Raw genomic sequence first — 12,764 nt, 5'->3', positions numbered from 1 at the left:
GGTAGGGAGGGTAGTTTCACCAGGCTTTGCATTTGCATGGGTAAGCCCTCATATTTCATTGCATGTCTTCTATGGTTAATGCAAGGGAACAGGCAGGGGCGCCTGGTCGTAGGCTAGAGTGCTCCAGGACACACAGCGACTCAAGCGGGGCCCAGGTTGGTGATACTGGACAGGACAGCCCCCCCAGAGCTGAACACCTACCCGCTTCTGTCTCCCCAGTGCTGGCCGGGTTACCATGGCAATGTGGTTGAAGGAAATGCGGCAGGACTGCTCGATTATAAGAGGTGCATAGGGCTTACGTCTGTGATTACACCCTTGGCTCTTGTATTAGTGTGCATTTGCACAACACAATCTTGGATTACGCCAACACTGAATCCATAACAGCACAGATCACGCTAGGCTCTGTCTTCGAAAGAGCTTTGTAGAATTTAGAAACTGGGGAAAAAAGAGCTGTTATCTATGGAAGCCTTTGAGCTCCACTGCTCAGAAATATCCTGCTGAGCACAGGTAGACCTAAATTGTATTTCCTCAGCAAATGTGAAATTAAGTCAAAAACCTCACCTGGTCTTCTATTGCATAAAAGCACAACACTACTGTTAACTACTTTAATAAATCCCAAACCATGGACCTTCACAACATTGAAAACAGAAGTCTATGACCAGAATGCCATTAGTTTTAGGCTACCCTATATCACAATCTTTATGACTGTTTTTAAAAATGGTAACAAAATAAATAGGCCCTACATGAAGTCCTCCTGAACAGTTAGTCATTACTGAAAGAGCTTTAAGCTGCAGAGGACTGAGCCTGAAACTTGCCTGGGCCAACACAGAGGCACTCACCTCATATGTCACAGTTAGTAAGAAATTAGACGCGAGATCTAAATAATTTATCTCTCTCGGTGGATGTTCAAAATAACACGAGGCACGATCAGCAGTTCTTGCTTTCTGGTCAGAGGGTTGATTTCTCCACCTAAACCTGCATGTAAACATTTTTTTTAGAGCCAAGATAACATTAAGAGTACTGCTCAAAAAAATTAAGGGAACACTTAGGTTTTCCACAATTGTTAAAACACATTTTTTGAAACCTTCCACCCTTTTCTCCATTCTCAAACTACATTCACAGAATGTCTGACAGTTCTTGCAAAATAAAACACTTGCCTCAAAAGTTTTACTTGTGCTCAGAACCAAACAGTGTCAGAGTACCGATCCAGTGTATGATTGAAGTGTTCCCTTAATTTTTTTGAGCAGTAGCCAATACTTGTTTTTAAGCATAATAATGATCAATAATAAATACAATTATATAAAATCATAAAACTGTCTGAAAAACAATAGGCTATTATTGAGTTTAGGCCTATAGCATATAAAGAACTGGGAATGAGGCTTTGCGATAATACTTTTGTATTGTATGTTGAAAGCCTACCAAATTGCCATTATATTATTAAAATCAAACAGTTGAAGATTTCTCATCTACAATGTATCATACTGTGTGGAACCCAATACTGTGTAGCCTACAGTTCTGTAAAAAAATCAAGAGACCACTGCACATTTTTCTGATGTTATCCTATGATGGTCATATTCAAATTTGCAGTGGTCTCTTAATTTTGAATATGACCGTCAACTCATTCGAATGTCACTCAGCAAACGTAGGATGATATCAGAAATCATGTGCCGTGGTCTCTTGATTTTCCAGCTTTCCAGAGCTGTATATATATTTAACAATATTCAATGTTTTCGTTTAAGCAGTATAAAAAATGACCATTAACAATCAAAATGTATAAAAAAGGAATAAGCATTTTAACCTTACTCTGACCTCATAGCTCTCTAGCGACATCTGCTGGTTAACCACATCGTCCACAATGTAATTCACAACAGAAAATTTGGTGTCAAGTCTATACTTTCTTTTTGCTCAATTAACAATTGCATGTGCCTCTTTTTTTGTCATTGGCATTATACAGATGTTTTCAGATCTACAGAAACTACAGTAAATTCACCTTTTCTGTATTGTAGCATTTTGTTTTTGTTCTGTTGACAGTGTTTTTTGTTAAAGGTCACATATTTTCCCCCTTTTCCCACAATGTTCAATAGTTTCTTGAGGTCTTAATGAAATATAATTCGTACTTTGGTCAAAATACCAAAAGGAAGAACCACAACACATTAGCCACCCTGTCTGAGGAGCCCTGTTCAGAGCGCCCCATTTGTGTGCCTGTTCCTTTACAAACCGGAACATATTGCATAATGGCGTCCTTAATTTGGTAACAGGTCCCGCGATTGTGGGATAAAAGCAAACTTTCACACATTGTTCTTCAGTCAGGAGTAGATTTGGTCCACACAGGTAAAACTGACGAAGCTTCCTTTTGGAGGTCATTAAGAGATGAGTTCTGAATAGCTCATTCACGTCTCACGAATTGATATTTCCAGACCAAGGCAGCCCATAAAGAAACGACTGGGTTTTGTTATTTTGGTGTTTTTGCATTGATAGTCCGTATATGTAAAAACACTGAAAAAGTAAAATGTTCATAATATGTAACCTTAAATGTGTCAACTACTTTTTGTGTTTAAACGGACCATCAGGTGCTATTATGTCTTAGTTACAGGTCCACTCGAAGGCACTCTATTGATTTGTCATTCTGTGTCTGGTCATAAACACTTTTTGGACCCCTTTGGACAGCCTAAAGGCAAAGTGACATTGACAGATCTGGTCTTTCCTTCACCTTGGTTTAACCGCAACAGTACTCCACATGCTTAGACAAATTACCTCCATAGTGGCAAAATCCTAAATTGTTGGTGCATATTCATTCGTAGTGAGAAATAAGAACATTTATTTGACATGTTGAAACAATACTGACAAGTTTGTTGTACCCGTTCAGAATACTTATATCAAGGGCAACCCGTGTCATCATGTCAGATAAACTTTCACTGCCCCATTTATTTAAGGACCGCCCAGTATCCTCCCCAACCCCCACCCCTCCAAAAAAAGAAAAATTGTAAACGTACAGGACTGTGACCTGGGAACAATACACAAAGACACTGTCTGTTAACAAATATCAAAACATTTTTTGTGTGTATACCGTACACACACCTAACAAACATACACTCACATGTTCACATTCTCTGTCACTCACACACACTTCAATATTCATGACAACGCAAATGTAAAAAATGTATGTCATGTTTTGGAAATGCTGGAATGCTTACACTGAACAACATTAATATATAGTCTTAAATATATATTCAATAGAATTCCTTTTTATATTTAATGTATATTAATTTATACTCTCTCCATGTCTTCAGTGGTGAATAGGTGTTTCTCTCTGTCTTAAAGGAAAAGAAAACAAAGGCAAACTGTGTTTCCCTCTAGCCACACTAACAGGGAAGCTACACCAGGCGCGTAACTGAAGCGTTCCATTCGCAACGTGTAAAATCCATTTTAGACGAATATTCTATTTTTTTTCGAACGTACACGCCGCTATCACGTCTGGTGTAGCTACTTACATTGATTAAAGTGGAAGCTAATTGTTGCAGCAATCGCAACACGAACGGAACGCTTCAATTACGTGCCTGGTGTAGCTTAGCCCTAACAGAAAAAAGGCAAAGTGTTCGATCAGCATAGGCCACAATTAAAATGAACAAAAACAAATGAAAACAAAAGAAAATAATAAATAAACCAAAATAAAACAAATATACAAGGAAAGAGAGAGGACACCAGCTCTGTGGAAATTACATTTCATACTTCTTGCCCTTGTCAAGTACATCCTTGAGTCAGTTGAAAAAAAATATACCTACAGTACTGCACAAAAGTTTTAGGTCCAATGAAATGTATCTATAAAGGCATTTCTGACCACTGGGTGTTTTTCTTTCGTAAGCTTCTTTACAAATGCATGTAACAAATAAAAATGCATGTAACAATAAAAACAAGCACAAACATTAAACAATAAACAGTTACTAGAAGTTTAATTGTTGAATGTTTGTGAGTGGTATATATATATATATATATATATATATATATATATATATATACTGCATTATGAGGGAAAAAAAACACTCAATGGCCAGATGGCACTCTTTAAACACAACGTTCATGTGTCCCGTAGAATGTGTTTCTTAAGTTACAATGTCTCTTTTTTGTTATACTTTAAGGGGTAGCCGACAGCTATCTCCAAACATTCCACCAAAGAGCCTGCAGAGAGAAAGTCCAACTCCACCTCAATGAATTTGATGTAGATGCCGGAGCTGGGCGACCCCTCTGGCTTGGAGGTGCCGCTGGAGTTGGCCTGTAGGAAGCGGTTGATGGCAGAGGGTTCTCCCCTGCTGTGGTGCTTCCCGGCAGTCTGAAAGTGCTGAAAGAGGCACTGCTGGAGGGTCTTCTCCTCCGCAATGCCGAGGTAGCAGTACGTGATTTTGGACTCGGTCCTTTCCTCGGGCTCCTCCGACTGAGACTGACTCATCTCGTCTGTGGCCCCCCGACTCTCCTGAGACAGGGACATGCCGTCACTGCCATCTCCCATGCCAGAAGACGCCAGCTGGCCAACGACCTCCTCGTAGCCGATGGCGTAGAGTCCGTAGGTTTTGGGGATGCCCCCTGGCAGTAAGTACTGGGAGCCATTGCTGCAGCCAGCCGCCCTGGACTGTGCAATGGGGATCCAGTCCACCTCCATGTGCAGCTCCAGGCAACGAGCCTCACTGATGGTGATGTCCAGGAACTTGTAGTAGACGTTCTTCCAGTTCATCTTCTGCACCTTGGTCATGACGACGCGGCCCTCGGCCTTCTCGGGGTTGAAGTACTCACGCAGGCGTTTGCCCAGCGGCACCTGCGAGCTGATCTCGGCGTAGTGGTAGCGGATGTCCTCGCGCCAGCGCGTGTTGTAGCCCACGCCGAAGATGGCCAGCTTGTTGGACAGGTGCAGCCGTGAGAAGTCCGTCCACGTCTGGAAATGCTCCCACTTGATGTCCACCGACTCCAGGATGCGCACCACATTCTGCATCACCTCCTGACGCCTGCCAAAGCCAGGGAGAGAAGAGATGTCAGAGACCCCCCAACGAGACCTCCATCTCTCATACAATCTGATTCTGGTGTCTCGCCATTTCATCTTCTTGAAGATCCCAAAACTATTACTAGAAAACTAAGGAGGCGTCTGTTTTTTAACATGGGATGATGACAGATGTAGTTCATCAAATATAGAGCAGTAGGATATAGTAGGCTGTATCACAATTTTCATTGTCAACATTACCATAATCACCACGCCACCAGAGGATTGTTATTTCTCAGGGGGAATCACTTCTCTATAGCACCCCTTACTGGTCAAATCCAATATTGGATAACTGGATTCATGGATTCAGTTTTAAATGAAACTGCTCTGTCTGTTCCATGAGTGGTCAAAACTGGTTGCTCTGTAGTTTGTTTGTGTATTTAAATACATCTGTCAAGTTGCTAATACTACTGTAGGTCTGTTTATTAATCTGGCCTGATTTTATTTTCTTTGATTTTCTGTATTTATTTGCCATCAGATTTATTCCTGTGTGGCATTTTATCTTTAGCAACATTTGGCAACAACACGTGCATGCACAACACACCCCACTATGTGCTAGTTATTATTTATTTATCATCATCATGTGCAATGGGGTCAAACATCACTTCTGCATGAAATACTGTTTTCACACTTTCTCTAGGAAATAACAATGTCATCACATATACAAAGACAACAGATAAACAGATAACAGATAATGAATAACAAACTTAAAAAAAAATGATGGTGGGAGACAAATGACTCCAGTGTATGTGATACTCACTGCATCTGTACCGTAGGCTCTGGCCGTGGCTGTAACACTCTGGTCTTTGGCACTGGGACTTCCTCTGGAAAAGCAAATAATGGTTTTCAACTCTCCTCTGGAGCACATTTGGTGGCAGCAACAATGGATGCACTGCCTCTTTCCACTGCTCCACTTCTGACATTACGAAAGTTCCTATCACTGATACATGTGTGTGTTCTTGATGGCAGTAATAACTCCATCCACAGTTGGCCATTATTTAAAATATTACCACACACTGGACCTTATGACACTAATATGTTATAACAAATATGTTATCTTTCCATTACCTAAACATTTACATGGTTAAAATAAACATCTAACAAACTGCAGACTTATTTTGCATGACAAGTGTAAAATGTTATGCATACAACTACATGGATTTATTAATTGAGCTTTACCAGTAAGCAAAATAAAACAATGGTAAGTCAGTGCTTGTCATGCAAGTCGAACCTGCACTGACTGAAGCAGCAATAGTCTACATTAAAACACACCATCAGAAAAGATCATAAAAAAATAACCTTGGGTGTCAGGGAACTGAGTTAAAATAACATTCTTTCCTGAAACATATGGATGTGGACGACTGACACACGCTGTTTCTGGAGTAAACCAGCATAAGGTGAAGCATGAGCCCTGTGTGAATGATTAAACAGATGTCATCTGAGATGGCTTGTCATTTTTGAGTTACGGAGGCAAGCACCTATGATTTGTGCACATCAAACCTGATTCATTACAGAAGTAACCTATTCTATAGCTTACTAACATTCCATTTTTTAACATTCCACAGAGCTTTCTGTGGGCCCAGTCTAAGATGCAATATTACTAAAACATACTGGCACAGGCAAACATCAGAAATACAAAATAATATGAGCTCTGAATAAGCTCATAATTCCATGGTTCTTGTTACTGAAACGTTAGAAAACTTTGCATTTGCAGCTCATGATTTCTTAATATTGCATATTTTCATGATTACCATGTTACATTCCCTCATAAAAAGGAATTTAAACATTTTTGTTAAGCCTCACACTCCCACAAGCAGTAATCTCTGATTAATGTACGCCATTTTGTCCTCTAACCAATATGCCTATCCTTCCTCATTCCACTGTGTTATGTCTAAATGTCTAAAGAGCTGATAATCACCACCATTACCACAAGGCAGTCCTAACAATAGGGCTTCCTGTTTTAAATCAAGGCCCAGAATAGCCAGACAAATACAAACATATTGGTAATATTGAAGTATAATAACATATTATTCACCAATCTTCTTTACTGAATAATTAAATAAATACTAATGCATTGATGGAATTATAGCAGCATAAGAAGAGGGAACCTACATTTAGAGAACTATGAAGACTCTACAAAAAAAAAAAAAAAACTCTACTCTCTAAAAGCAAAGACCATCCAACAGCTGTAGGCTTAATGTTAAACCCCCCTCCTTACCTGCCTCCACCTCTCCCTCCTGGAAGGCGGAGGACAGCTCCTGGTTGCACCAGTCTTCCTGAGAGTAGTCCTCCATGGTGCTGCCATCCGACTCCATCTCCTGGTACAGGCCGCTGCTGTTGATGAGCACCGGCTGGCACGTCTGGGAGTCCCAGCCACCCTGACCAAACACTTTCTCCAGCTGCTCGATGGAGTAGCTACTCTTCCTCTTCCCAATGCCATGCTCCTTCACCCGGCTGTAGCAGCGACGCAACGTCTGCTCAGGCACAAACAGTTGTCTTATTAAATTAAATTACTTGCTTTATTTAGGTAATTTGTTTTAAATGCCCAATTTACAAAAAGCGTGGATGAGAGACTACAAAGGATTAAAAATTAAGGTGTTTCTCTTTTCCCATCCATAAAATACAAAAACTTGAATTAAGGAATATGAGGTACAATTTGATGTTTGACAAAAAGAATTTTGGTTTGCGCCTTTGATCAGGTGGAGATATTTTAAGGTCCTACAACTTGCTAGGCCTAAACGTTTTCATATTCGCGACCAGCTGCCTTAATTGCACCTCTGCTTTGATCTGAAGAGAATTACAAGAAGACATAAACCAGAAAACACAAGCAGAGATATTCTCACTCATCTCAAGATGTCAGTCTGTACTAAATTTGCACCACACTTTATCAGATAAAATATGATGGCCAATAGACTCTTCCACAGGTGTCTCAGATGAGCATGGTACATCAATCCAGAACAACAGGCTAAATCACCTCTGAATCACCCATCACGGTGGTCTGATATCAGAAAGTTCCAAATCTGATGATGTTGTGAATAGGGCCTAGGCTACTGCACAAAACGGAGACCACCTCTGGCAGTACTTAAGACCACTGTAGGCTAGTCTTCCTATCCTATGACCGATACATTTGCTTTAATATCACTTTTCACGTGGGGTAACAGTTAGGCTACATATCTTAACTTGAAATAATGGTAGGCTACAGTAAATAGACAATGCTGCAGAACTGCTATTCAAGCAGACTCGTATAATCGTCAAGTTTACCTTCATCCTCTCTCTACATTGCGAGGGAGTCCTTTCGTAGCCGAGCTCTGACAGAGCTCTTGATACCCGTTCGTACATTGCTGGTCCTGGTGCTTTGCCAGAGAAAACAGTCCCTGCAACTTCAAGCTGTTGCATCCGTGCCTCCGTTAACCGTTCATTCCCCCATACAGCGATGAGGGCATTTGTTTCCGAAGGGGTCCAGGACATACCCCGGCAGGCGGTGAAGCTGTTTGAGGCAGAGGCCGATCCACTCCGGCCTGCACCCCCCGAAATCGTGCTGCCAACATTGAGAGGGGAAAATCTGTTCGGCGTGGAGGGGTTGGAATGGTATTGATTGCCGTCACTCAAGTCTTCCGATTCTGGAGATGGAACTTCAGTTTTGGGGATCTTTAATGGTATCGTTACTTCGGGAGACTGATCTGCGTTACTGGGCGCCGCCATCTTGCCTCTGTTGCTAGGGGGAGGGGATGGGAACTGACGTTTGTGCGCTGCGCGTCAAGTGCATTTTGGGATATTTTGTTATTGTGACAGGTGATCTTAAACATATTATGCAGACCATTTCAAAGCGAATGATTTAAGTTTTTGTTTACGATGTACAAAATATTGTCAAAGACAATGTATTTAGGCTCCAGCATAGTAGCAGGTTTTTTTTTTGCCTGTGTGTGTGTGTGCTGTGTTTGTCCTAAGGCTGTGTATTGGCAAGAATCTGGCGATACTATACATATCAGTGATATGATATCACGATAGATGGGTTATGATTCAATATATTACTATATTTCAATACTGTGCGAAAGGCGATATATTGCGATTTTCAAAGTCTAAGTTTAGAAAAACTTCTAAGAAAAATATAAAGAAGATGTATCATATGCATGAAAGGTATAAGGTATATTTGCTTTAGACAAACAATTCAGGACACTACACAGCACAGTTCTGCCTATGTCAATAACAAAATAAAGTGATTGCTATTAATAAAAAAAAATATCGATATTATGTTTTTGAAAATTGATACAGTATTGCCAAAAATATTGCGATATTCAACAATATTTTCTTACATCCCTGGTATGTACCCTCCTTTTGTCTTTTGGTCATAATACCAAAGAGCAAGCATTAGATGATCAGGAACTTTACAAAATATGACCACCGCCGCAAAAATAAATCACGCTTGTCAATTTGTCTCCATCTCCATCCCAATTACAAAGTGGCCCCCGGGAACTAAACAAAATTTTCCTGTAAAAGTCTAATGGGGCTACATGCCCACCAACTGTCATGTGCCCTAGTGTTTCGGTGTCCCAGGAATCGTTGATCAAATATTCAGGAAGTTGTGAATAAAAAAAAAAATTGACAATCCCTATATGACCGCTACGCTAACAAGCTACGCAAGCGGCGGTCATAATAAGTATAAGTATAAGTATAAGTATAAGTATATATACTCTTTTGATCCCGTGAGGGAAATTTGGTCTCTGCATTTATCCCAATCCGTGAATTAGTGAAACACACTCAGCACACAGTGAACACACAGTGAGGTGAAGCACACATTAATCCCGGCGCAGTGAGCTGCCTGCAACAACAGCGGCGCTCGGGGAGCAGTGAGGGGTTAGGTGCCTTGCTCAAGGACACTTCAGTCGTGCCTACTGGTCGGGGTTCGAACCGGCAACCCTCCAGTTACAAGTCCGAAGCGCTAAAGGCCACGGCTGCCCCCAAGGCTAGTGTTAGAAGAAGAAATAAGACAACTGATAAGTCAATATAGGTTTATTGACTTATTGGCTGATCCTTAAACATCTTAACTTGCTCAGTGTCTCCTCCGATTTCCTCATCAAGTTCTGAAAGACCTCCTCAGCCACCCTCAGAGAAAAATAATGTTGTTCATCCTAGAGTTTTTCAAAACATAGAACAATTATTACCCCTTTTCCTTTCTATATAATATTATAAGATAGTAGCAATAGAGATAAAATCATATCCAGTGTTCTTTCTCTCTTTTTAAAATTGTATAAACCATACTTACTTCTAAACGTTCCTGAATGTTTTGATTTCACTTCTTATTCTTTTGCAGTCCACACTGCCTTAAGACTTGCTTAATGATTTTGTCCTTGCATCTGTTAGATCCTGTCTGACTTTGAGCTGCCTGCAATTCTGGCTTTGGATAAACCTTCTGAAGGGTTTCCCATGTAAGATTAAAGACATGCTAAAAGTAAAACAATCAGAGAAAATGGAAATATTGACTCATTTTCACACATTTGTGACGTATGTTTTCACACATTTGTGAAGTATGGTCACCGCTAGGTAAGTTGCTTTTTTTAAAGGCTCCTCACAGACAGTTGCCTAACCTTGAGGTAGTCATATTTATATCTGGTCTTGAGATACTGTCCATGGATTTCCAAATAATATTCAGAGGGGCTGGGGGCTGGCAGTTTGGCTAGATCATTTGGGCTCTGTCCAAGTGCACAGGCCTTCCAGATCTCCAGAACAGCAGAGACAACCATCTTTCCTTTTTCATACGGATGGGGAGGAGAATCCATGCTGGCTTTGCATCTCTTCTTTTTTCCCTTTCGCAGTGGCTTTTGGCTATAGGCTGTTTGTTGGAGGTTAAAGCCTTTCCCTGCCTCTCCTCTCTAGCATCCCCCTGATCATGCTCTTGTTTCATGGAGCTCTTCATGAGGGTGGGTTTAATTGCATCACTGTCCTGAGACTGCTGTTGGAGTCTCACATGAGGTTTTTCAACAACAGGCTTTTTGGTCTTGTCAGCATTTAGCTATGGTGGAAAACATGTTTAATCAAAAAATCTTTATCTAAACTGCTATAAAGGTTCCCATTCATTAGTTGAGATCCTTAAGACTTAAGTGAAGTCAGTGCTTCTTCTTGATCTTTTTTTTTCACCATGGCACTGGTTATTATAACCTGGAACTATTTTAATTGTGCAAAATCGTACAGGCAGCAACAGTGCTGATTTACTGATATATCAGGCTAGGTTTCCCACCAACAGATAACAAATCTGACAAAAGCTGAAACTATACCTGAGAGGTCATTGTTTGAAATAACAGTAGTAAAATATGAATAACTAAATCTAATCGAACCTCAGCAGTTGAGTTTTTGACAATAAAGGGGTTGGGAGATCTGTTGGTGTCCTCGCCTCCAGTCTTCCACTGAAGAATAATCTTCCTTTTGTTCCTGGACATCTGAAGACCCCCTAAACACATCTCAATGTCATCCTAAAACAAACAAACAGACAAACAAAAAACATATATAGGACCCTAATTTAAATGACAGGCAAAGTGCACAGTCACTCAATGAGCAAGTGTCTCGTCACTCTCGTGCATAAACTAAATGTGAGGACTGAGTTGCTCCTCTGTTGTTTGTGCATTGCAGGCTCTTGTTCCTAAATTAAGAGGCTAATAGATTTTGCCTAGTTAAATTAACTTTAGTTATACTTTAGAGTTTGCACTTTGCCCCCCATTTAAATCAGGGCCCTTAGAAATATCCAAGTTACAAATGTCACTTAATTATCATGGCCTGGTCATTTGTAACTTAAAAACATTTGCTAGTACACTAACTGGATTGAACATTATAGTTATCACATGCGGCAAAGTCACATAATGAGGGGAAAAAAGGTTAAGGATGTGATTGTCACCTGCTCCCACTTGCATTTGTCCTTTAGTTCATCAGCCTCCTTTTGGACGAGTGACGCTTTATGTCTCTCTCCACTCAGTTCATATTGTCTATAAAGCCAGAAAAGGCCAACAGTGGTTAATCTAAGGAATAATGAGTGCTCTTTAGTGGATTTAATAGTAATGCAAGAGAACACCAACTTTTTCAGGCCAGCCAGCTCTTTGAGTTTGGCCTGGGTCTCTACTGACAGAGTTTTTGCTCTTTCACGGAGGTTGCTTTCACAGAGCTCATCATACATATCATGTGTGTGCATAATGTACTGCATTATGGAATTTGTAGACATATTGGTCTCTGCAGAAGAGGAACCTGCTTTACCCTGGAGAATCAATTGAGTTATTTTTGTGGCAATAAATTTGAATATTATTAGGCCAACTGTGACAATCATAAATGATCAAAATATATAAAAAAAAAGAGTTTATGTTTCCTTTTTCCTCTGCACACAGATATGGTCTCTCACCTTGTGTGCCATCAGAATGTGTGGTAGACTATGCTTAAAATAGAGATACATGATGAATACATAACAGGTGTTGAAAAAGTAGCCACATTAGGATTATTTACTTTTACACAGTTCTCTTGTCTTACAAGAACCAATCATTGCAAGGTTTATCATAATACATACCTGCCCATCCTAGACTGTAAAACTGTCAACTGGAATGCCATATTTCATTCTGAATAAGTCATAATCATTGATGTTCTTAGAACATCATCATAATAATACTCAACAGAGCCATTCTATGGACCCTTTCAAGAGAGTTCCATTATCAGCATCATAGTTGGCCTCACAAGACTTCCTTTTTAACATCCCATATGTTAT

The 12,764-nt window shown here is 40.3% G+C and overlaps 1 protein-coding gene across 3 annotated transcripts; it reads right to left on the bottom strand.

The window, feature by feature from the left end:
• Positions 1–4,020: 4,020 nt before the first annotated feature.
• LOC125291433 (myb/SANT-like DNA-binding domain-containing protein 2) lies at positions 4,021–12,648 on the bottom strand. 3 transcript variants are annotated; one of them, XM_048238189.1, is made up of 6 exons: positions 12,570–12,648; positions 11,913–12,000; positions 11,359–11,493; positions 7,245–7,500; positions 5,787–5,850; positions 4,021–4,994 (listed from the first exon to the last, which is right to left on the bottom strand). In XM_048238189.1, the coding sequence occupies exons 1-6, from the start codon at positions 12,608–12,610 to the stop codon at positions 4,106–4,108; spliced, it is 1,473 nt and encodes a 490-aa protein (XP_048094146.1). In that variant the 5' UTR covers positions 12,611–12,648; the 3' UTR covers positions 4,021–4,105. The 3 variants fall into 3 exon arrangements, with proteins under 3 accessions (XP_048094146.1, XP_048094144.1, XP_048094145.1); XM_048238187.1 differs by lacking the exon at positions 12,570–12,648 and adding an exon at positions 12,091–12,553; XM_048238188.1 differs by lacking the exons at positions 11,359–11,493; positions 11,913–12,000; positions 12,570–12,648 and adding an exon at positions 8,288–8,771.
• Between the last annotated feature and the right edge of the window lie 116 nt (positions 12,649–12,764).

This window comes from Alosa alosa, chromosome 2 (genome assembly GCF_017589495.1).
Source record: "Alosa alosa isolate M-15738 ecotype Scorff River chromosome 2, AALO_Geno_1.1, whole genome shotgun sequence".
Lineage (NCBI taxonomy): Eukaryota > Metazoa > Chordata > Actinopteri > Clupeiformes > Clupeidae > Alosa > Alosa alosa.
This window is presented reverse-complemented; position numbering and strand designations above follow the sequence as displayed.

Excerpts from the sequence above, each read along its gene's own strand:
- LOC125291433 (XM_048238187.1), bottom strand. The coding sequence starts at position 12,335 with ATGATTGTCACAGTTGGCCTAATAATATTCAAATTTATTGCCACAAAA. Across the intron at positions 5,851-7,244 it reads GGAGGGAGAGGTGGAGGCAG|AGGAAGTCCCAGTGCCAAAG; the intron begins GTAAGGAGGGGG and ends TTGCTTTTCCAG. Across the intron at positions 4,995-5,786 it reads GAGCCTACGGTACAGATGCA|GCGTCAGGAGGTGATGCAGA; the intron begins GTGAGTATCACA and ends TGGCTTTGGCAG.